The 24,415-nt window shown below is 44.4% G+C and overlaps 1 protein-coding gene and 1 long non-coding RNA gene across 2 annotated transcripts in view; one reads left to right on the plus strand and one right to left on the minus strand.

Moving 5' to 3' along the window:
- Nucleotides 1–5,408: 5,408 nt before the first annotated feature.
- Nucleotides 5,409–24,415, plus strand: part of LOC143788262 (alcohol dehydrogenase 1-like) — a 50,506-nt gene continuing 31,499 nt past the window's right edge. Inside the window, exon 1 of the mRNA XM_077277796.1 lies at nt 5,409–5,492. Coding sequence (XP_077133911.1) covers nt 5,475–5,492 — 18 coding nt within the window. The 5' untranslated portion in view covers nt 5,409–5,474. The remainder of the gene's footprint in view (nt 5,493–24,415) is intronic.
- Nucleotides 8,602–24,415, minus strand: part of LOC143788278 (uncharacterized) — a 47,650-nt gene continuing 31,836 nt past the window's right edge. Inside the window, exons 3-4 of the long non-coding RNA XR_013218592.1 lie at nt 9,054–9,119; nt 8,602–8,687 (exon numbers count right to left, since the gene is read on the minus strand). This is a non-coding gene — a long non-coding RNA (uncharacterized LOC143788278). The remainder of the gene's footprint in view (nt 8,688–9,053; nt 9,120–24,415) is intronic.

Below are 24,415 nucleotides of genomic sequence, written 5' to 3' on the forward strand. Positions count from 1 at the left end.
ATTATTTTTTTATTTTCACGGCTCTGCGTTATAAACTTCTGTGAAGCACCTGGAGGTTATAAGTGCTCACTATGCATCTAGATAAGTTCCTTGGGGGGTCTAGTTTCCAAAATGGGGTCACTTGTAGGGGAGCTCCAATGTTTAGGCACACAGGGGCTCTCCAAACGCGACATGGTGTCCGCTAACGATTGGAGCTAATTTTCCATTCAAAAAGTCAAATGGCACGCCTCCCTTTCCGAGCCTTGCCGTGCACCCAAACAGTGGTTTACCCCCACATATGAGGTATCGGCATACTCAGGAGAAATTGCCCAACAAATTTTAGGATCCATTTTATCCTGTTGCCCATGTGAAAATGAAAGAATTGAGGCTAAAAGAAATTTTGTGTGAAAAAAAAGTACTTTTTCATTTTTGCGGATCAATTTGTGAAGCACCTGGGGGTTTAAAGTGCTCACTATGCCTCTAGATGAGTTCCTTGGGGGGTCTAGTTTCCAAAATGGGGTCACTTGTGGAGGAGCTCCAATGTTTAGGCACACAGGGGCTTTCCAAACGCGACATGGTGTCCGCTAACGATGGAGATAATTTTCCATTCAAAAAGTCAAATGGCGCTCCTTCCCTTCCGAGCCTTACCATGTGCCCAAACAGTGGTTTACCCCCACATGTGAGGTATTGGTGTACTCAGGAGAAATTGCCCAACAAAATTTAGGATCCATTTTATCCTGTTGCCCATGTGAAAATGAAAAAATTGAGGCTAAAATAATTTTTTTGTGAAAAAAAAGTACTTTTTCATTTTTACGGATCAATTTGTGAAGCACCTGGGGGTTTAAAGTGCTCACTATGCTTCTAGATAAGTTCCTTGGGGGGTCTAGTTTCCAAAATGGGGTCACTTGTGGGGGAGCTCCAATGTTTAGGCACACGGGGGCTCTCCAAACGTGACATGGTGTGGGCTAAAGATTGGAGCCAATTTTTCATTCAAAAAGTCAAATGGCGCTCCTTCCCTTCCGAGCCCTGCCGTGCGCCCAAACAGTGGTTTACCCCCACATATGAGGTATCAGCGTACTCAGGACAAATTGGACAACAACGTCCGTGGTCCAGTTTCTCCTTTTACCGCTGGGAAAATAAAAAAATTGTTGCTAAAAGATCATTTTTGTGACTAAAAAGTTAAATGTTCATTTTTTACTTCCATGTTGCTTCTGCTGCTGTGAAACACCTGAAGGGTTAATAAACTTCTTGAATGTGGTTTTGAGCACCTTGAGGGGTGCAGTTTTTAGAATGGTGTCACTTTTGGGTATTTTCAGCCATATAGAACCCTCAAAATGACTTCAAATGTGAGGTGGTCCCTAAAAAAAATGGTTTTGTAAATTTTGTTGTAAAAATAAGAAATCACTGGTCAAATTTTAACCCTTATAACTTCCTAGCAAAAAAAAAAAATGTTTCCAAAATTGTGCTGATGTAAAGTAGACATGTGGGAAACGTTATTTATTAACTATTTTGTGTCACATAACTCTCTGGTTTAACAGAATAAAAATTCAAAATGTGAAAATTGCGAAATTTTCAAATTTTTTGCCAAATTTCCGTTTTTTTCACAAATAAACTCAGAAATTATCGACCTAAATTTACCACTAACATGAAGCCCAATATGTCACGAAAAAACAATCTCAGAATCGCTAGGATCCGTTGAAGCGTTCCTGAGTTATTACCTCATAAAGGGACACTGGTCAGAATTTCAAAAAACGGCAAGGTCATTAAGGCCAAAATAGGCTGGGTCATGAAGGGGTTAAACACTGTTCCTGTGCTGAGATAATCTTATAATTATAATTATATTATTATAATTATACTCAGTACTCCAAGATCTAATGACTAATATCAACTTAGTCAAATCAACAAGCTTAACTTTGTTCATGGGAAAACCCCTTTAAAGGTACCGTCACATTAAGCGACGCTGCAGCGATATCGACAACGATGCCGATCGCTGCAGCGTCGCTGTGTGGTCGCTGGAGAGCTGTCACACAGACAGCTCTCCAGCGACCAACTATGCCGAAGTCCCCGGGTAACCAGGGTAAACATCGGGTTACTAAGCGCAGGGCCGCGCTTAGTAACCCGATGTTTATCCTGGTTACCATTGTAAATGTAAAAAAAAAACACTACATACTCACCTTCTGATGTCCGTCAGGTCCCTGGCCGTCTGCTTCCCGCACTGACTGTGAGCGTCGGCCGGCCATAAAGTAAAAGCAGTGCACAGCGATAACACGACGATACATTCTGGACTTTCAGCAACAACCAGCGATATCACAGCAGGATCCAGATCGCTGCTGCGTGTCAAACACAATGATATCCAGGACGCTGCAACGTCACGGATCGCTATCGTTATCGTTGCAAAGTCGTTTAGTGTGAAGGTACCTTAAGTAGAATATATAATTAGGATTAACGCTCCTAAGCCTTCTACATGGGCATGCAGGTCATAGGAAGCTGAATAAAATGATACATTTGAAATATGGTATTGCCAGTGTGAGACATTTAATGGCTGACAGGCGGCTCTCCTGATCTACATGTCTCACACTGGTAACATGCATGTAGAAAAGCCGCGGAGACACCATCACGTGTTTCTCAACGCAAGCAATGAATAGCCAGGTCTTTCACCAATAAGGAACAACCACGGGAAGGGCAGCATCCAGTAAAGGAAAACCACCTATGCCAAAACATGGTATCCATCCACAGACAGCTGTTTCGAGGTATTTGCCCCTCATCAGTGTGGAGTAGGAAACTGGCTATTAGGAGCAGTGCCTAGTGAAAAGGCTATGAACATAAGGATGAATGACCTCGGGGAGATCAAAACATCCAACACCACGGAGACACCATCACGTGTTTCTCAACAGAGTGATCCAGAACACTGCCCCCATCCCTTATGGGAAATATGCAAATGCATGTAGAAAAGCCGCGGAGACACCATCACGTGTTTCTCAACGCAAGCAATGAATAGCGAGGTCTTTCACTGGGAAGGAACAACCACGGGAAGGGCAACATCCAGTAAAGGAAAACCACCTATGCCAAAACATGGTATCCATCCTCAGACAGCTGTTTCGGGGTATTTGCCCCTCATCAGTGTGGAGTAGGAAACTGGCTATTGGGAGCAGTGCCTAGTGAAAAGGCTATGAACATAAGGATGAATGACCTTGGGGAGATCAAAACATCCAACACCGCGGAGACACCATCACGTGTTTCTCAACAGAGTGATCCAGAACACTGCCCCATCCCTTATGGGAAATATGCAAATGCATGTAGAAAAGCCGCGGAGACACCATCACGTGTTTCTCAACGCAAGCAATGAATAGCCAGGTCTTTCACCGGGAAGGAACAACCACGGGAAGGGCAGCATCCAGTAAAGGAAAACCACCTATGCCAAAACATGGTATCCATCCACAGACAGCTGTTTCGGGGTATTTGCCCCTCATCAGTGTGGAGTAGGAAACTGGCTATTAGGAGCAGTGCCAAGTGAAAAGGCTATGAACATAAGGATGAATGACCTCGGGGAGATCAAAACATCCAACACCGCGGAGACACCATCACGTGTTTCTCAACGCAGTGATCTAGAACACTGCCCCCATCCCTTATGGGAAATATGCAAATGCATGTAGAAAAGCCGCGGACACACCATTGCGTGTTTCTCAACGCAAGCAATGAATAGCCAGGTCTTTCACCGGGAAGGAACAACCACGGGAAGGGCAGCATCCAGTAAAGGAAAACCACCTATGCCAAAACATGGTATCCATCCACAGACAGCTGTTTTGGGGTATTTGCCCCTCATCAGTGTGGAGTAGGAAACTGGCTATTAGGAGCAGTGCCTAGTGAAAAGGCTATAAACATAAGGATGAATGACCTCAGGGAGATCAAAACATCCAACACCGCGGAGACACCATCACATGTTTCTCAATGCAGTGATCCAGAACACTACCCCCATCCCTTATGGTGTCTCAGCGGCTTTTCTACATGCATTTGCATATTTCCCATAAGGGATGGGGGCAGTGTTCTGGATCACTGCGTTGAGAAACACGTGATGGTGTCTCCGCGGTGTTGGATGTTTTGATCTCCCCGAGGTCATTCATCCTTATGTTCATAGCCTTTTCACTAGGCACTGCTCCTAATAGCCAGTTTCCTACTCCACACTGATGAGGGGCAAATACCCCGAAACAGCTGTCTGTGGATGGATACCATGTTTTGGCATAGGCGGTTTTCCTTTACTGGATGCTGCCCTTCCCGTGGTTGTTCCTTCCCGGTGAAAGACCTGGCTGTTCATTGCTTGCATTGAGAAACACGTGATGGTGTCTCCGTGGCTTTTCTACATGCATTTGCATATTTCCCATAAGGGATGGGGGCAGTGTTCTGGATCACTGCGTTGAGAAACATGTGATGGTGTCTCCGCGGTGTTGGATGTTTTGATCTCCCAGAGGTCATTCAGCATTATGTTCATAGCCTTTTCACTAGGCACTACTCCTAATAGCCAGTTTCCTACTCCACACTGATGAGGGGCAAATACCCCGAAACAGCTGCCTGAGGATGGATACCATGTTTTGGCATAGGTGGTTTTCCTTTACTGGATGTTGCCCTTCCCGTGGTTGTTTCTTCCCGGTGAAAGACCTGGCTATTCATTGCTTGCGTTGAGAAACACGTGATGGTGTCTCCGTGGCTTTTCTACATGCATTTGCATTTTTCCCATAAGGGATAGGGGCAGTGTTCTGGATCACTGCGTTGAGAAACACGTGATGGTGTCTCCGCGGTGTTGGATGTTTTGATCTCCCCGAGGTCATTCATCCTGATGTTCATCACACTGGTAACAGACCCTTTCATTTAAAACAAGCTCTGAAGACAGATTCTCAGAGAGGTCTGAATCTGGCCAATAGATCTTAACAGCTCTTTTACATATTAAGAAAAATGTGAATTTCTCTAGAACTAGGGATCGGCTCGCAGAAATCAAGGTTTAATTTTATTCAACTGTATATGACTTCCATGTCTGTATAGACGGCTTAGGAGGGTTGTGCCTGCTGACAGATTCTCTTTCAGGTTCAGAGTTTCATTGTATCTTGAAATCTGACCACATTTCTGGTCCCTCTGTGAACTGTAGAAATCAGCACATAAGAGGAAGCTAAGAAGAAACTAAGGGTTCAACCTAAATGTCTGATATTCATACACTATCAACTGTAGAGATGTGTTTTCCAAGTATAAAAGCTACAAACCGCATGATACAAACCCAGTGAAATGCAGAAACAATAAAAGTTATTATATGTACATTTATGGCAGTGTACTCTATGGTGTTATCAGCAATGTATCATAGCAATATGTAAAAGGAGGAAGCAAGAGGGGAGAGGATTGGGAGGGATATGGGCTGGTAACGCAGCGTATTTAACCCCCTATAAGGCTCTGCTCTGTGTACTCCAGGAGAAAGCAGCCGCACATCCTACTACACCTCAGAAGGATTCACCATGAGTACTGCAGGGCAAGTAAGGAAACTCCGATATTCAATGCCACAGTGTAATATTTACTGCTCCTACCTCTAAACCTCAGCTCGCTAGTCCTATAGTACTTTATGCATCACACAATTACCTAGTCCCATAACACTGTTGTGTAAATCAAAAATGAATCTAAATGTAGTGTTTATTATACCATAAGTTATTCATAAAAGAAACTAAATCTAAAAAATATGTTGAAATTTGACCAAATTTAATATGCAAGCGTTTAGAGAAATGGTATGCACTGCAAACAATGATTTTTTTTTGCGTGGCATTTTAAAAATTTTCCAAAATTCAGCACCTTCTGGATATGGCAATATTTCTTTGTTTTCCCTATATGTCTGTCCAGAAAGATACATACTACAAATGTAATGCAGTTTCTTCTGGGTGAGATTCCGAGCTGGATTTTGTATTTGATCCCTTATTTTGTTCCTTAAGTGATAGGTGCTCTAATATGTATGGTCTGCCGTGTTTATTCACAGATACTGTGTGATAGTATTATAGGACACTGGTAGTACCTGACAGGTGTTAGAAGTTATAGAAAAAAATGAGGAGGTGTGGTAGTGTTGTGTGCGGTGTGTATATGTATGCCTGTGGTATTATAATAACTGTGCATTAAGTACCGTAAGTCTACAGTATTTACCTATACCTAAAGAGGTTTTCTGGCAATAAGTGGTGATGAGTGAGTATACTCATTACTCGGGTTTCCCAGAGCATGCTCGGGTGGTCTCCGAGTATTTTGGTGTGCTCATAGATTTAGTTTTCTTGGCCGCAGCTGCATGATTTGCGGCTGCTAGACAGGCTGAATACATGTGGGAATTCCCTAACACACAGGCAACCCCACATGTACTCAGGCTGTCCAGCAGTCACAAATCATGCAGCTGCGGCAACGAAAACTAAATCTCATCGCTAGTAATAAGATGTTATCACCTAGGCAGGTGAAAAATTCTAGATCATTGGAAGTCCAATTAGTCTCTATGGGACTAACAGAAATAGCATTGTAGTCCAGCAGAGTGGAATTATGCATACAAGACCACCGCTCTATTCAAAGAGGATGGATAGGACCCATAGTGATTCTTGTGCTCGATAGTGGTCTCATCGGTCGTACCCATATCAATCAAGCAGTTGTCATTTTTACATTGTATAGGAGGTAACTTGTTTTTACTGTAATACTCTGGTTCAAGTGCTATGATTGAAATGTTTGCATTTTATTGGAAGATAAAAGTAAATGGAAGATATTAGGGATGTAAGATACATGTGAATAACTTGCTCTGTGAATTCTCACGCAGTGCTATATGAACAAAGTGCTTACCCGACAGAAAATGGATTTAGAGTATTGGATACAGAGGTACAAAATATATTTCTTTGGGTTGACTTATGTCCTTTGGAGCAAAGAATATGTCATCTTGAAATACATCTTGTCCTGCAACCTTTTCCCTGTGTGAGTCAGTGAGGGGGATCATATGCGAGGGTCAAAATGTGTCCCCAAGGATGCAGACGAAGTCCTATTAAACCCGCTGGAGTGCCTTGTGTTCATAGCAGGACGCCTTTCAGTCACAAGGCAAAACAAAGGAAAGAGTGGATGGGCTCCAACTAGTAACTCAGTCAGATTTTTAAGAAAACCCTTCAAGGGCTTTTATTTTTAGAGGGATTTGCAGGTTTGGTAGTGGGGCAGATCTTTCTCTCCACTACAGGGTTTTTGAAGTGGCTCTATGGCCACGATTCCATTTAAAATCTGTCAGTTTGGCCTTAGGTGTGTCAGTTTGGAGTTTGCAAACTGCAAAGCAGGAGGTTCTGTGCAACCCAGGTCTCTGTGAGGGACATCCAGGCGGCTGACACATCCAAAATACACGGCAGTGCCATTGTCCATGGCAGTGAGTTTTCAGTTCTGGACTGTATTTGTGGAAACCCGGCTGCGATCCAGGGGACATCACTCCTATGTGTGAGTTCTGAAAATAGACACCATTAATGTTGAACTTTCTGTGGTCCCTGCTTATCTGTCACACTGCATCAACAATGTGGTACTAAACCTGATATAAGAGGAACAAACACCAGCTGAAAATATCATACAAATGAGATCATTGGCCAATATGACTAATGTAAGTCTGAGAGGGAAAAAGGTATAGAGTAGACTAATAACGTTGACGTATACAACCCAACAGTGGTCAAAACAACACTGTGAGGGTCAATGAATACAACTGACAGATACCCTAAACAGATATTACAAACATAGTGTGAACACACCCATTTAGCCTGCAGACACCTCAGCTGGCTCGTCAGCTGAGCACTCCCATGTTCTCAATAAGAGAGCAGTTACCAAACATGTCAGGCAGCAGCTTATCTGCATGAGAGAGTATGGTCAGCAGTCTGAAATCGGACATTCTGGATTGATATTTCCCTCAACAATAAATTATCTGTGGCTCCCCAAACACATTAGACAGTTGGCCGAGCCTGTATATATTGGCCAGTTTGGCAAATACCTAAATATCTAATGTGTATGTGAGACTTAAAGGGGTTTCCAACAAACAAAGTACATTTTAATTAATGGATCTTGGAATAAAAATAAGATCCATAATTGGATGCATTAAAAAAAGTGTTTCTGTGCTGAAATAAATGTGTCGCTGCTGTGTACTGTGTAATGGCTGTGTCTGTTTGTACAAGAACATGGTCTGATCATACCTGGGCAGAGGGGAGAAGCAAAAAAGTATACTGACATTGCAGCCCTGGATCACGGCTGATTCTTTCTGTGAGACAAAACATTTCACTGCCTGTTTTTAAGCAATGTTTTACTTCAAAGACTTTAGGACTGAGTCCCACTGGACTAACAGTCCACTGTCCGGTCTGCCAACCCTCTTCTTTTCACTTTGTTCATTGAGCGCATCCTCTGCAGCCTAATTCACTCTGCGGTGTGCTTCTTGCGCTGAGTAGGCCTCTGACATTACTGTCTGCTGTGCCATCCTTGCGCATATTATGACAGCACAATTTGTATCCCCTGAAGTGGTTTTGGTGGTGCACCTCATAACTCCGTCATGTTACGACGTTTGCGACGGTCACATGACATGCAGTGAATGTGAGTTACTCAAACTTGGCACTCAATGGATGATTTTAGACAAAATTTTTAATACAGTCAAGATATAGTACATACAGTGCAGACGTTTCAGTCATGTCTCGACCTTCATCAGTGTACTATAATAAAGATATAAAGATACAAAGAAAATATGTAAAATCAAACAAAAATGTGTACATCCGACAAATTCATAAATCATAACATGACAATATCTTTAATGAGGATTATTCAACACTAAAGATCCACTAGCAAGCTCTCCTGCAGGGAGTGGAGGAAAAAGGGGGAGGAACCAGAGAAACGATATCCAATCTTAACAGAATGTAAGAGCAATTTACATAGTGCTAAGTTTCCTCACTACACATTCCAAGGATATCTTGCATTCATTAATATATTTATAATGACAATTTTCAGTGCAAATCATTAATAGCTATTGCTACCATATGTAAGGAAGGAGGGAAGGTAAATGGAAAAGGAGAAGGACCTACCCGACTGCAATCAGAAGAAATGTGCTTGAAATACTACTTGAATACAGTAACCCTCAGAAAGGTGTCCTAATAAAAAATAAAATAAAGATAGGGTAAGTGGATAATAATCTATGGTGAGATGATTTTCCATTATAGACCTACCTATGCTGATGTTGAGTTGGTTACTACTATTGAGAGGATCTGGTGTAAAGAAAGAAATTGCCGGTTTTAGGCTTATACCTAAAACGTATAGCCAGTTAGTGTGCAGACACGTGCATAGGAGGGCTCATATAGTATAAACCCACCTAAATGAAGTAAAAATCCCATAGGAACAAGGTTGCTATAAGTAGCGTAAGATCAGATATCCACCATAGATCTATCTTTTATTTATGGTATAATAATGCTCTCATGAGGTTCACTAAAACAGTGATGGTATAGTGTCTATACTTATAGATATATATAAATAGATTGAGCCTACCCATGCGTGGCTGTAATCAGAGATATCCCATCAGACATGGTGTCCACCACTTGTCCGATGCACATGTGTGTGAGAGACGCCGAGTCTAAAAAGGTGGGGGCAGGACTATAAATGCAGTGTGAATCAATCCAAAGGGTCAGTGAATGTGAGAATACTGCACCTGATCCAGAGGGGTGGCATTCCGCTCTCAGAGTAAGGAGGGGGCATGGCACAGAACCCTACACCTGCATCCAACATTAGACAATTCAGTCAGGGCACCTGAACGTACCCTAAGGGAGGAAGGTCTCATCTCAGGCTGGATAGGAAAGGGTGTTGGAGGAGTGGATGTGGTAGGTAGAGTAGGGGAGGAGCTTAGTGAGCAAGAGTCAGGAAAGATCTAGAAAGTTAGTTAGTTGGTGAGAGGAGTGGAGCTGAGCAGGCTTGAGGGTCTGCAGCTCCTGACAGACAAAAGAGAGAAGTAAGAGGGAGAAGCAGAAGTAAGCTCCCAGAAGAACAGAAGGGGTCCTAGGGGCACGGATAGTGAGAGATCCATCCGTGCGGCCCGTATCCGCGGCATGGTCGGTGGAGGGACCAGGTCGCAGTCAGGGAACTGGCCCCATTCTAGTGGAGAAACTAAGGACTCAACTAGCTAACCGGAGGCTGTGGTATCTGTATGTGCCACAGCCACATCTGCACACATTCACTGAAAAAGCAGCCATATAGGATCTAGGGGGATTCAGCGCACACCGCCCGACAAGATCTGCGGCTGCTGGCTTGGGACACTGTGTGGCAGACGCCGGGCAGGAGAGGCGAAGCCAGCGCAGAAAGACAGCTAGGAAAGGACATGTGAAAGAGGGTTCTGGAAAGTGCATCCAAATTGCTTGAGAGCTGGCTGGACCACAAACCTGGAGGACACAGCACCCCGGCCAGGGGAAGTAAGAACTCTGAGTAAAGCACTGGAAACTGCACCACGCTGTGTATTCACATGTATTTACTGTGCCATCCACCCTGTACTACATCCACCATCAGCATCACCATCATTTACAACCAATGTGCCCTGGGACTAAAGCTCTGCCTGTGGAGAGCTGTACCAACTCTGCTTCATCACCATCAGCCCCAGCAGTCTCTTCAAGCAATGTTGGCTAACATCTCACATTTGCCGAATACCACAGGTGGCGTCACGAACATTTAATTCCATAAACTTTATTCCCCTTTTACTGAATGCCCAGGGCCATGGACCGGGTCCCTGCTGCCGTGACACGTCCCCACGTGACACAGGCCCGGTATCGAGTCTCCCCACGGCCCTAGAGGGTGCTCCACATGCATGCTACAGTGGAAGGTAAAAAGAGGCATAGAGAATTGGAAGGCAAAGTGTGGGGGCAATGGGAGAAGTGAGGATTCATTTTTTTGAATCCTATATTTATTATGCTCTGGCATCTGTAGGGTCCTCAGCAGAAAATAAGGAGCATTCAATTGAATCAAATTTCCTTTTCAAGTCTGAGTGAGTTTCTGAATTTGAATCTTGACAGATTCGCTCATCTCTAGTACTTATCTATGTGCACTAGGGGACATTACTGTTCTTCAGTGTTACAATAAGAAGTTCTTTTGATTTGCCGTTTTGAAATAGTGGAATAGCAAAATTAAATTCTTTCTTGTTTCTTAGGCCGGGTTCACATTAGTGTATATGTGCACAGCATATAGCTGCATACCGATCCGCATGCGTCTTGCGTACATATATTTAACATTGTGTACGCAGGGACATGTGTTTGCATTAGTTTGCATGTGGATGCGTACACATGCGTCGTTTCGCGGTGTGTGGCAAGCGCAACATGTTGCATTTTTGAGCCGTCAAATGTGCGAAGGCATGCGCATGCGGATGAGTGCGTCAAAACAATGCATTACTGTTTATGGGAATGCATTGGTACGCAAGGACATGCGTACGCATGTGTTTGATGCGTTTGCGCACTTCGGACTGCGCATGTCCAGGAACCGATTGAGGCATGTCCATTGAGACACGCCCTCCTGGAAATATCGAACGCATGTGAAGCGCCCGCCAAGGCCGTGGGGTACCCGGAATCGGACCAGACAGTTCTACGGGGGAGGTCATGGGGCCGTGATCCGTTTCCGTGGCCCTGGCCGTGTCAAAAAATGGAGGATAATTATGTAGTGTTTGGTCGTGATGCCACCCGTGGTGTTTGGCAATGAGTGGCCGACGCTGCGGTTTAGGTCCACTGGGGCTGATGGTAGCGCAGCAAAGATGGTTCAGCTCCCCACGAGTAGAGCAGAGCCCCAGGGCAAATATATTTGATTGATCAGATGGTGGTAAACGTTGGGGTGCAGAGAATAAGTGAAGGACACAAAGAGAGGACACTTGAAAGTAGATGCAATCTGGGGTACCAATTACAGATGACGGATTGAGTCTGGCTTGCCTGGAGGCTTTCAGGGGATCCACCCTGCCAGGTGGGGTTGGGAACTTTCCTTCCTCGCTCTCTTTTAGGGTCCTTGCTGCTTGTAGCTAAGCTGTGGCCCTCTCCTGCGTGATGATTTCTAACCTGTATGGCAGACAGCGTGAGCCTATTTCACGGGCACTGTCCTTTTCACTGTCAGCCCTGAGCTCTTGGTCGGCTACCGTGCCTTCAGGTGTTCAGTGTGGCCAGGGAACTAGCAGTCCCCTGCCCTCCAGAATCGGCTGTCAGGGTGTACAGCACCCACCTAGCCAAGGACTCTGGCGTCCCTTTTTATCAGCGCTCCGCTCTGGGGTCAGCTATATGCAGTTTTTATTTCCCTGAGCTCTTGTCTCTGCTCCTGTCCCTTCCTTCTACAGACCAACTGCCAACTCTGCTCTCTCACTGTCCTGTCAGGAGCTCCAGCTGGCTCCCGTTTCCATGACAACTCCCCTGTTTACGCTCTCAGCTGACTTCTTTCTGACTCACTAACCCCACCTGCTGGCCATTATTTATAAGGCAACTCCCCTTTCTGGCCTGGAGCAGTAATTAACATGTACACTGTGTTACCTGGAATGGGGACCCCCCTTGCCTCCAGGCATGACATCACCCCTTAGAGGGAGGCAATGTCACTGTGGCAACCGGACTCTGGGGGTGCCACATTTGCGCATAAACAATGCAAACACAGGCAAAAACACATACAAATACATGCACAAACACCGTTTTTTCCTGTCATGCGTAAGCTGATGCGGATAAAAAAACGCAACGTAACCGTGCGTTTGAATGCGTTTTGGCATGCGTTTGTGCATGCAGATGATATACGGCACATAGAGACGCTAATGTTAGCTTAGCCTTAGGTCGCTATTTATTGGATTATCTACTATAATTTATTTTTCAGTGAATAAAATGATTAAAATATCTGCGCAAATAATCTGTGATAAAATAATAGAAGAATAGTTGTCCTACAAAGTTTGACTTTGTAAAAAAGATTGACAAATACAGTAATTACATACACAGTGTGGAGTTGCTGCAATTCTACATAAGCCAATGTTTAATCTGGTCGTCTTTTAAACTTAATGATAGTATTAAGGGTCACATCTACATTTTGTAATGGGTTTGTAATAACTATTTGTTGACTTGGCCTACTATTTTCCAGAAAAAAATACCTAAAGCATAATTTGCGTACAAAGAGGTTTTCCCCAGGAACATTAATATGTAGGTAAATGTATAACTATCGTGATCATCATATCATGACAGCACATAATGGAAGTCTAATAAATTAGGAACTGATTATTCTTATTTATATTAAAACCACAATTACAAAAGAGCTGGGACACTGCGTAAAATATAAAGAAAGCAAGGATGTAATGATTTTAAAAATCTCTTATAGCCATAATGTATTCACAACAAACATAGAACAAAGATCTATTTTATATGAAAAAAACAAACTCATTTAAAATTGGATGGCAGCAACATAACTCAAAAACATTGGGACAGGGCCATGTCTACCATAATTCTACTCAGCAGCCACCTCTTTGTCATTTGTAGGCCAAATAAATACGTTTTCTGGACCACAGGTCTTTTCAAGTAGTGTAGCAAATAAATCTCAGCAGCCGTCTCTTTGCCATTTGTAGGCCAAACAAACAATTTTACTGTACCTCCGTGTCTACATGAGTATTGTGTATAAAATAATTATACTTTGCAGTGTTTTTTTGCAAGTAGTGTTTCTAAAAATGATTGTACTCTGCAGCGTCTTTTTGCGAGTAGTGTATGTAAAAATTATTGTACTCTGCAGCGTTTTTCTGTGGACAGCGTGTCTACAAAATATTTGTACTCTGTAGCATTTTTTCTGTTTCACCAAATTGCCTCTGGGAGTACTGTGCCAAAGAGACTTTGCTTGTACTGTACCAAAAAACATCTGTTTATACTATACCAAAATTGAGAGTGCATCAGATGTTGGAGCTGAATTTTGAAACGTGCTGAGAAAGGATTTACATATTTCTGCCATACTAACAATGCCTTATGAGATGGTGCCAGTGAGTGCCCCAGCTGCTTTGGTGATTCCATCTTCCTCTGCTCTGTGCTTCCACTGAGCCCTCACTGACAGGTGAGGATGGCGTCAGTAGTGCTCCCACCAGCGTGTGCTTGTATTCCAGCATTTTTCAATTTCGCTGTAGTGACGGAAGTACGTTCTGTTTGTAGCGGGGATCCAGCATGGTGGCTACCCCAAAATCAGCACTTGTAACAATCCGGGATACTTGGCGGTCATTGCGTAGGCACAGCAGCATGTATTGCCTCATGTGTGCCAGGCTGCCCAGAGGCAAAGACAAACTGTCCTCAGTGGGAGGTATATCATCTGGGTCCTATTTATCATCTGTATCCCATGTGTCCCCCCAAGTCATGCTCTATTGATTTTAATGAGCTAGTTTTTGAGTGCCACTCTGCTGTGAACACAGTTGTTCCTCAAACTCCTCCTCATACATGGCTGGACATTTATGTACCTGGCCACTTTTGGTACAGGAATCCATCCTCCAAGACATGTGTGGATGCCAGGCATGATAATGATATGAATGGTTCCTGTTACTCCTCCTCCTCTTTCTCCTGTGCCACCACCTAGTCCATTATCACCTGAAGCTTTGTTTCTCTAGGAGGCATAGAAATGGGATAGTAACAGTGATGATAGGCCATATTGGAGGAATATTCTAAGCAGTGCAACACGGCACACAAGTCCCACATGGAGGCCCACTCATTGTTGGTGAATTGGTGTGGTTTTGATGATAGACTCACCCGTGCGTGCTGCAGATGAAATTCTACTATTGGCTGCTGGTCACACAGTATCTCCAGTATATCACAGACCGGATGAGGAGGGAGGACTCTCACTCCTCCTGTAACTGTTTTAAACTGTCTTACTTTGTATTAATTGTTTTGGTCTGTATATGTCTTAATTGTAAAGTGCTGCGAAATATGTTGGTCTATAGAAATAAAATTAACATGGACAGAGAAAAATCTAGGAGCCAGCTGCAGTGCGCAGTAACAGCCAACTTGATGGTTAGGGGCCGGCCTTAACACTTTTGCAACCTGCTTCCTTGTTTGCTATGTAGCTGGGAGCAGCGTAACCACCACTTCTTCCTCCGAACTGCCCACTTCACTCCGATGGCCTTGACTCCATGTTGGGTCTAGGACCTCTTCATCCCCCATTGCATCATCACACCTCTACAGTCTGTTCGTAACTCTGCTGCCCTACTAACCCACTTCGGTCCTTGCTACTCCTCCACAAATCCTTTTATTGTTTCCCAATTCCACAATGTATCTACTTCAAGCTAGTAACACTGGACTGCAAAGCCATCCATAACCTGTCTCCCACATAAATCTCTGAAATAACCTCCAGATATCTCATACCACATAATTTCTGGTCCTCTCAAGACTTCATACTCCCCTCTCCTCCACAATCATTAAATCGCCTACAAAACTTCCCTCGAGTATCCCCCATCCTGTAGAATTCTGTGACCCAACAAATCCGATTGTCCCATGCATTCGGAACTTTCAAGTGAAACTTGAAAATCCATGTCTTCAGAACAGCTACAGCCTGCAATAACCCCTCTGCCACCTCACCAACACCAGAGCTACTGTCTCCTTCCCCATTATCCTGTAGAATGTAAGGCTGTAACGGTAGGGTCCTCTCCCCTCTGTACCTGTCTGTCACTGTTAGTTTGTTCATTGTAATTTCTATTTGTGTTTTGTATGTAACCCCTCCTCATGTACAGCACCATGGAATCAATGGTGCTCTAAATAAAATTAACAATAATAATACTCCGCATGATGCTCCACCTAGTCCTCACCCCTGCCCTCCTTGCCAGACTACTCAAGGCAGAAAGATGCACCTGGAATCAATGGTGCTCTAATACTAAAATATAATAATCCCCTGGATGATGCTCCTCCCAGTCTTCACCCCTGCCCTCTTTGCAGATATGAACACAGCAGGAAGCTGGAGCAGTTGTCATCTGTATTTTGTCAGCATTATCAGAAGTGTGCTAGCGTAGTCCACTGACCATTTGTATTACCCCTCCCACATACTGATTTTCCAACAGAACAAGTAGTGCACTCAGTCTCTTTGAACTGTTGGGCATGGCCATTTGGATGACCCACAAACAGCAGCCAGCAGAGTCATAAAAAAACAGAAGTGACTGCTGCATGACTTGGGACTCAAACTGTTTTCCTGATTTGCAAGGGGGTGAGGTGGAAGACACATGGCCATGAGTCGCAGGGGCCAAATCTGCGCTTTCAGCAGGGAACTGAGTGGAAGACAAAGCTAAGGGACTGAATGCACTCTCTGCCAACCAATCAAAGACCACCTCTACTTGTTCTGGCCTTACCATTCATCCAACGGTACTTGGACCTATGAAGTTACACAGAATGTCCTTTCATCTGCTTGCTTCACTACTGAACAGTGAAGGCCATGCAATGAAAGATTATGTCCTGAAACCAATGCTAGAGTCAGGATGTACTTCGTGGGCAGTGTTGTGAATTCCGTTCTTGGACTCCCTCCTGTGGTCATGAATGGTACTTCAGTGAGTTCTGTCCTTGGACTCCCTCTGGTGGCTTTGAGTGGTACTGCTGATCCTTGAGGTTGCTTTCCCAGCTGCCCTCGTTTATCGCTAGGCTGGCTTCTCTATTTAACTCCACTCAGATCGTTACCTCATGCCTGCTGTCAATGTTTCAGTACTGGTTCAGATCTGTCTTGGATTTCTCTGATGACCTGACTGTTCCAACAGAAGCTAAGTCCCTGCTAGCTTATTTATTGTTTATTGCATTCTGAATATATTTCTTAGTACATGCTAAGTTCTGTCCAGCTTGCTATCATGATATCTCCTTGCTAGCTGGAAGCTCTTGGGGCGCAGGGTTGCACCTCCACACCGTGAGTCGGTGTGGAGGGCTTTTTGCACACTCTGCGTGGTTTTTGTAGTTTTTTGTGCTGACCGCATAGATCCCTTTACTATCCTCTGTCTATTTAGTGAAGACTGGCCTCCTTTGCTAATACCTGTTTCATTCCTGTGTTTGTGACTTTCCTCTTAACTCACCGTCAATATTTGTGGGGGCTGCCTTTTCCTTTGGGGAATTTCTCTGAGGCAAGGTAAGGCTTTATTTCCTATCTTTAGGGGTAGTTAGCTCTTAGGCTGTGAAGAGGCGTCTAGGGAGAGTTAGGTACGCTCCACAGCTATTTCTAGCGTTTGTGTGATAGGATTAGGGTTGCGGTCAGCAGAGCTCCCACTCCCCAGAGCTTGTCCCGATTTCCAGTTTAACCATCAGGTCATTCTGGGTGCACCTAACCACCAGGCCCATAACAGTACAGCAGGCCTCAAAGTGTTAATGCATCTCAAAAGAGGGATAAGAGAAGTTCTGAGACCATTTTTTTTTCTCTGCAGTGTGTTTTGTCTTTCTTCTCCCCTTAACCTCTGGGTGGTTCTGGACTCAGGTGTAGATATGGATATTCAAGGTCTGTCCTCTTGTGTCGATCAACTCACTGCAAGGGTACAAAGCATTCAAGATTATGTAGTTCAGAATCCGATGTTAGAGCCTAGAATTCCAATTCCTGATTTGTTTTCTGGGGATAGATCTAAGTTTCTGAATTTCAAAAATAATTGTAGACTGTTTCTTGCTCTGAAACCCCGCTCCTCTGGTGACCCCATTCAGCAAGTAAAAATCATTATTTCTTTGTTACGTGGCTACCCTCAAGACTGGGCATTCTCCCTTGCGCCAGGAGATCCTGCACTGCTTAATGTAGATGCGTTTTTTCTGGCGCTTGGATTGCTTTATGACGAACCTAATTCTGTGGATCAGGCAGAGAAAATCTTGCTGGCTTTGTGTCAGGGTCAGGATGAAGCGGAGGTATATTGCCAGAAGTTTAGAAAGTGGTCTGTGCTTACTCAATGGAATGAGTGTGCCCTGGCAGCAATTTTCAGAAAGGGTCTTTCTGAAGCCCTTAAGGATGTTATGGTGGGGTTCCCCACGCCTGCTGGTCTGAATGAATCAATGTCCTTGGCCATTCAGATCGATTTTGGCCATTCAGATCGATCGGCGCTTGCGTGAGCACAAAATTGTGCACCATTTGGCGGTTTCCTCTAAGCAGAGGCCGGAGCCTATGCAATGTGACAGGACTTTGACCAGAGCTGAACGGCAAGAACACAGACGTCAGAATGGGCTGTGTTTTTACTGTGGTGACTCCACTCATGCTATCTCTGATTGTCCTAAGCACACTAAACGGTTCGCTAGGTCAGTCACCATTGGTACAGTACAGCCTAAATTTCTTTTGTCCGTTACTCTGATTTGCTCTTTGTCGTCCTACTCTGTTATGGCATTTGTGGATTCGGGCGCTGCCCTGAATTTGATGAACTTGGAGTTTGCCAGGCGCTGTGGTTTTTTCTTGGAGCCCTTGCAGTATCCTATTCCATTAAGGGGAATTGATGCTACGCCTTTGGCCAAGAATAAACCTCAGTACTGGACTCAGTTGACCATGTGCATGGCTCCTGCGCACCAGGAGGATATTCGCTTTTTGGTGTTGCATAATTTGCATGATGTGGTCGTGTTGGGTTTGCCATGGCTGCAGGTTCATAATCCAGTATTGGATTGGAAATCAATGTCTGTGTCTAGTTGGGGTTGCCAAGGGGTACATGGTGACGTTCCGTTGTTGTCAATTTCTTCTTCCACTCCTGCTGAAGTCCCTGAGTTTCTGTCGGATTACCGGGATGTATTTGATGAGCCCAAATACAGTGCCCTACCTCCTCATAGGGATTGTGATTGTGCTATCAATTTGATTCCTGGTAGTAAGTTTCCTAAGGGCCGACTTTTCAATTTATCTGTGCCAGAACACGCCGCTATGCGAAGTTATATAAAGGAGTCCTTGGAGAAAGGGCATATTCGCCCGTCGTCGTCACCGTTGGGAGCAGGGTTCTTTTTTGTGGCCAAGAAGGATGGTTCTCTGAGACCCTGTATAGATTACCGCCTTCTCAATAAAATCACGGTCAAATTTCAGTACCCTTTGCCTCTACTGTCTGATTTGTTTGCTCGGATTAAGGGGGCTAGTTGGTTCACCAAGATAGATCTTCGAGGGGCGTATAACCTTGTGCGTATTAAACAGGGCGATGAATGGAAAACAGCATTTAATACGCCCGAGGGCCATTTTGAGTACTTGGTGATGCCATTCGGACTTTCTAATGCTCCATCTGTGTTTCAGTCCTTTATGCATGACATCTTCCGAAGGTATCTGAATAGATTCATGATTGTATATCTGGATGATATTTTGGTCTTTTCGGATGATTGGGAGTCTCATGTGAAGCAGGTCAGAATGGTATTCCAGGTCCTTCGTGCTAATTCCTTGTTTGTGAAGGGGTCTAAATGTCTCTTCGGAGTTCAGAAGGTTTCCTTTTTGGGCTTCATTTTTTCCCCTTCTACTATCGAGATGGATCCTGTTAAAGTTCAGGCCATTTATGATTGGACTCAGCCTACATCTGTGAAGAGCCTTCAGAAATTCCTGGGTTTTGCTAATTTCTACCGTCGCTTCATCGCTAATTTTTCTAGTGTTGTTAAACCGTTGACTGATTTGACCAAGAAAGGTGCTGATGTCGTGAATTGGTCCTCTACGGCCGTTGAGGCTTTTCAGGAGTTGAAACGTCGTTTCTCTTCGGCCCCTGTGTTGTGTCAGGCAGATGTTTCGCTCCCTTTTCAGGTCGAGGTTGATGCTTCTGAGATTGGAGCAGGGGCTGTTTTGTCTCAAAGAAGTTCTGATGGCTCTGTGATGAAGCCATGTGCCTTCTTTTCTAGAAAGTTTTCGCCTGCTGAGCATAATTATGATGTTGGCAATCGGGAATTGTTGGCTATGAAGTGGGCATTCGAGGAGTGGCGTCATTGGCTTGAGGGAGCCAAACATCGCGTGGTGGTCTTAACGGATCACAAGAATCTGACTTATCTCGAGTCTGCCAAGCGGTTAAATCCTAGACAGGCTCGATGGTCGCTGTTTTTCTCCCGTTTCGATTTTGTGGTTTCATACCTTCCGGGTTCTAAGAATGTGAAGGCTGATGCCCTTTCAAGGAGTTTTGTGCCTGATTCTCCGGAAATCCCTGAGCCGGCTGGTATTCTCAAAGAGGGGGTGATTCTGTCTGCCATCTCCCCTGATTTGCGGCGGGTGCTGCAGGAGTTTCAGGCTGATAGACCTGACCGTTGTCCAGCGGGGAAATTGTTTGTCCCTGATAGATGGACTAGCAGAGTTATCTCTGAGGTTCATTGTTCGGTGTTGACTGGTCATCCTGGGATTTTTGGTACCAGAGATTTGGTGGCTAGATCCTTTTGGTGGCCTTCCTTGTCACGGGATGTGCGTTCTTTCGTTCAGTCCTGTGGGACTTGTGCTTGGGCTAAGCCCTGTTGTTCTCGTGCCAGTGGGTTATTTTTGCCCTTGCCGGTCCCGAAAAGGCCCTGGACGCATGTTTCCATGGATTTTATTTCAGATCTTCCTGTCTCTCAAAGGATGTCTGTCATCTGGGTGGTTTGTGATCGCTTCTCTAAGATGGTCCATTTGGTACCCTTGCCTAAATTGCCTTCCTCCTCTGATTTGGTTCCATTATTTTTCCAGCATGTGGTTCGTTTGCATGGCATTCCGGAGAACATTGTGTCGGACAGAGGTTCCCAGTTTGTTTCGAGGTTTTGGCGGTCCTTTTGTGCTAAGATGGGCATTGATTTGTCTTTTTCTTCGGCTTTCCATCCTCAGACAAATGGCCAAACCGAGCGAACCAATCAGACCTTGGAAACCTATCTGAGATGCTTTGTTTCTGCTGATCACGATGATTGGGTGACCTTCTTGCCATTGGCTGAGTTCGCCCTGAATAATCGGGCCAGTTCGGCTAATTTGGTTTCGCCTTTTTTTGCAATTCTGGTTTTCATCCTCGTTTTTCTTCGGGGCAGGTTGAGCCTTCAGACTGTCCTGGCGTGGATTCTGTGGTGGACAGGCTGCAGCAAATTTGGACTCACATAGTGGACAATTTGACATTGTCCCAGCAGAAAGCTCAACGTTTCGCTAACCGCCGTCGCTGTGTTGGTCCCCGACTTCATGTTGGGGATTTGGTTTGGTTGTCATCTCGTTATGTTCCTATGAAGGTTTCTTCTCCTAAGTTTAAGCCTCGTTTCATTGGTCCTTATAAGATTTCTGAAATTCTCAATCCTGTGTCGTTTCGTTTGGCCCTTCCAGCTTCTTTTGCCATCCATAATATGTTCCATAAGTCGTTGTTGCGGAGATATGTGGCGCCTATGGTTCCCTCCGTTGACCCTCCTGCTCCGGTGTTGGTCGAGGGGGAGTTGGAGTATGTGGTAGAGAAGATTTTGGATTCTCGTTTTTCGAGATGGAAACTTCAGTACCTGGTCGAATGGAAGGGCTATGGTCAGGAGGATAATTCCTGGGTTGTTGCCTCCGATGTCCATGCTGCCGATTTAGTTCGTGCCTTTCATTTGGCTCGTCCTGATCGGCCTGGGGGCCCTGGTGAGGGTTCGGTGACCCCTCCTCAAGGGGGGGGTACTCTTGTGAATTCCGTTCTTGGACTCCCTCCTGTGGTCATGAATGGTACTTCAGTGAGTTCTGTCCTTGGACTCCCTCTGGTGGCTTTGAGTGGTACTGCTGATCCTTGAGGTTGCTTTCCCAGCTGCCCTCGTTTATCGCTAGGCTGGCTTCTCTATTTAACTCCACTCAGATCGTTACCTCATGCCTGCTGTCAATGTTTCAGTACTGGTTCAGATCTCTCTTGGATTTCTCTGATGACCTGACTGTTCCAACAGAAGCTAAGTCCCTGCTAGCTTATTTATTGTTTATTGCATTCTGAATATATTTCTTAGTACATGCTAAGTTCTGTCCAGCTTGCTATCATAATATCTCCTTGCTAGCTGGAGGCTCTGGGGGCGCAGGGTTGCACCTCCACACCGTGAGTCGGTGTGGAGGGCTTTTTGCACACTGCGTGGTTTTTGTAGTTTTTTTGTGCTGACCGCATAGATCCCTTTACTATCCTCTGTCTATTTAGTGAAGACTGGCCTCCTTTGCTAATACCTGTTTCATTCCTGTGTTTGTGACTTTCCTCTTAACTCACCGTCAATATTTGTGGGGGCTGCCTTTTCCTTTGGGGAATTTCTCTGAGGCAAGGTAAGGCTTTATTTCCTATCTTTAGGGGTAGTTAGCTCTTAGGCTGTGAAGAGGCATCTAGGGAGAGTTAGGTACGCTCCACGGCTATTTCTAGTGTTTGTGTGATAGGATTAGGGTTGCGGTCAGCAGAGCTCCCACTCCCCAGAGCTTGTCCCGATTTCCAGTTTAACCATCAGGTCATTCTGGGTGCACCTAACCACCAGGCCTATAACAGGGCAGAGTTTGTACAGCCCTCCGAAGGATGGTATAAATATTCAAATGGCCCTGGGCAGAAAAAAGATTCCCCACCCCTGACATACACCGTCACCTCGATCTCTTCCTCAACCTCCTGCTCTACTTGGACCTCCGTCTCCTGTTTCAAGATTATAATTTTTTCTTTTTTTCATTCTATGTTATTTTAAGTAATTTTTCTATCTACATTTGTTTGCAGGGTAATTGTCCTGCTCTTCCTCCCAATTGGCTTTCTTGTGCAGCCCTCTAGCCTTTACAATGATCATTTCATGCACCAATTTTCGGGTCCCATTGACTTCTATTGGATCCGGGGTTAAGTTCAGGTCAAGTTCCGTCCCGAACCAAACTTTTAACTGTATCTTTGTTGAACCCGTCAAACCTTAACGTCCACAGGTCTGCTCACCCCTATTCAGAAAGTAAAGTAAGCCAAACAGCTAGCACATACAGTGGTTTGCGAAATTAACCCCCCCAGGCATTTTTAGTGTTTTGCTACCCCACAACCTGGAATTTCACTTTTGCATCAGTTTATGTAAAGAGCACGCTTACAACTATCAACATTTGGTTTTCTTTTAATTGCGAAGAAAACAGCAAATAGGACAAAATAACTGAAAAGGTCGGTGTACATAACTATTTACCCCCTAAAGTCAGTACCTTGTAGATCCTCCGTCTATGGCAATTACAGCTACAAGTCGCTTTGGATAAGTCTCTGAGCTTTCCACATTTTGCCACTAGAATTTTTGTCAATTTCTCACAGCAATACTATTCCAGCTTTTTCAAGTTACATGGTTTTCCCTGATGAACAGCAATTTTCAAGTCAGACCACAGAGTCTCAATTGAATTAAGGTCTGGGCTTTGACTAGGCCACTCCAAAACATTTACACATTTCCCATTAAACTTCTTGAGTTGATTTAGCAGTATGCTTTGGGTCATTGACTTGTTGGAAGGTAAATCTCAGTTCCAGTTTCAAATCACTGACAGAGTGAAGCAGGTTTTGTTCAAGAATATCCCTGCATTTCACACCATCCATCTTCCTTTCAACTTTGAGCCTTCTCCCAGTCACTGCTGCAAAAAAAATCCCCACAGCATGATGCTGCCACCATCATGTTTCACGGTGGGAATGGTGTTCTTGGGGTGATGAGCTCTGTTGGTTTGGCACCAGACATAGTGTTTACCTTGGTGGCCAAAAAGTTCAATTTTGGTCTCATCTAACCACAGCACCTTCCTCCATACATTTGGGAAGTTTCCCATATGTTTTTGGCAAACTCAAAACGAGCTTTACAATTTTTTTGTGTAAGTAAAGGCTTTTTTCTGCCCACTCTTCTGTAAAGGCCACCACCTATGGAGTGTACGGCTTATTATGATCGTATGGACAGATAGTCAAGTCTGTGCTTGGGAACTCTGTGTTACCTCTCTGATTAATGGCCTCTTTGCCCAGACTGAAAGTTTTGGTGGGCGGCCCTCTCTTGGCAGATTTGCCATGGTACCATGTTCTTTCCATTTCATGATAATGGATTTTATGGTACTTCGGGGATCATCAGAGACTGGGATATTTTTTATAACCCAACCCTGACTTGTAGTTCTCAACAACTTTGTTCCTGACTTGTTTGGAGATCTCCTTGGTCTTCATGGTGTTTTTTGGTTGGCGGTTCCTCTTGCTTAATGGTGTTGCAGCCTCTGTGGCTTTTCAGAAAAGGTGCGTACAGTGACATGCAAAGGTATGGGCACCCTGGTCAAAATTACTTGCAAAAGGGGGTGCTGCTAGGTACTAACCATGCAGGATGCACAAACTTTTGCAATGGCCCATTTTCTATTTTGTAATTTTTAAAATGTTAAAAATTACTATATATATATATGTATTGTCATTTTTTTTTTCATAACAGGAATTGGTATGTAAAAAACTCATACCAAAAATAATATTTTTTTTTTTTGCCTAAAATACAAAGGAAATGTGTCAGCTTTAACTTTAGCCCTTTTAGAGATTATTTCATCTTCAACTTGCATATCTGTTTACAATAGCAGTAGTTTTGACCAGGGGTGCCCAAATTGTATACATTGACAGACCATGTGACACTTAGAT

The sequence above is a fragment of the Ranitomeya variabilis genome, chromosome 1 (genome assembly GCF_051348905.1).
Source record: "Ranitomeya variabilis isolate aRanVar5 chromosome 1, aRanVar5.hap1, whole genome shotgun sequence".
Taxonomy (NCBI): domain Eukaryota; kingdom Metazoa; phylum Chordata; class Amphibia; order Anura; family Dendrobatidae; genus Ranitomeya; species Ranitomeya variabilis.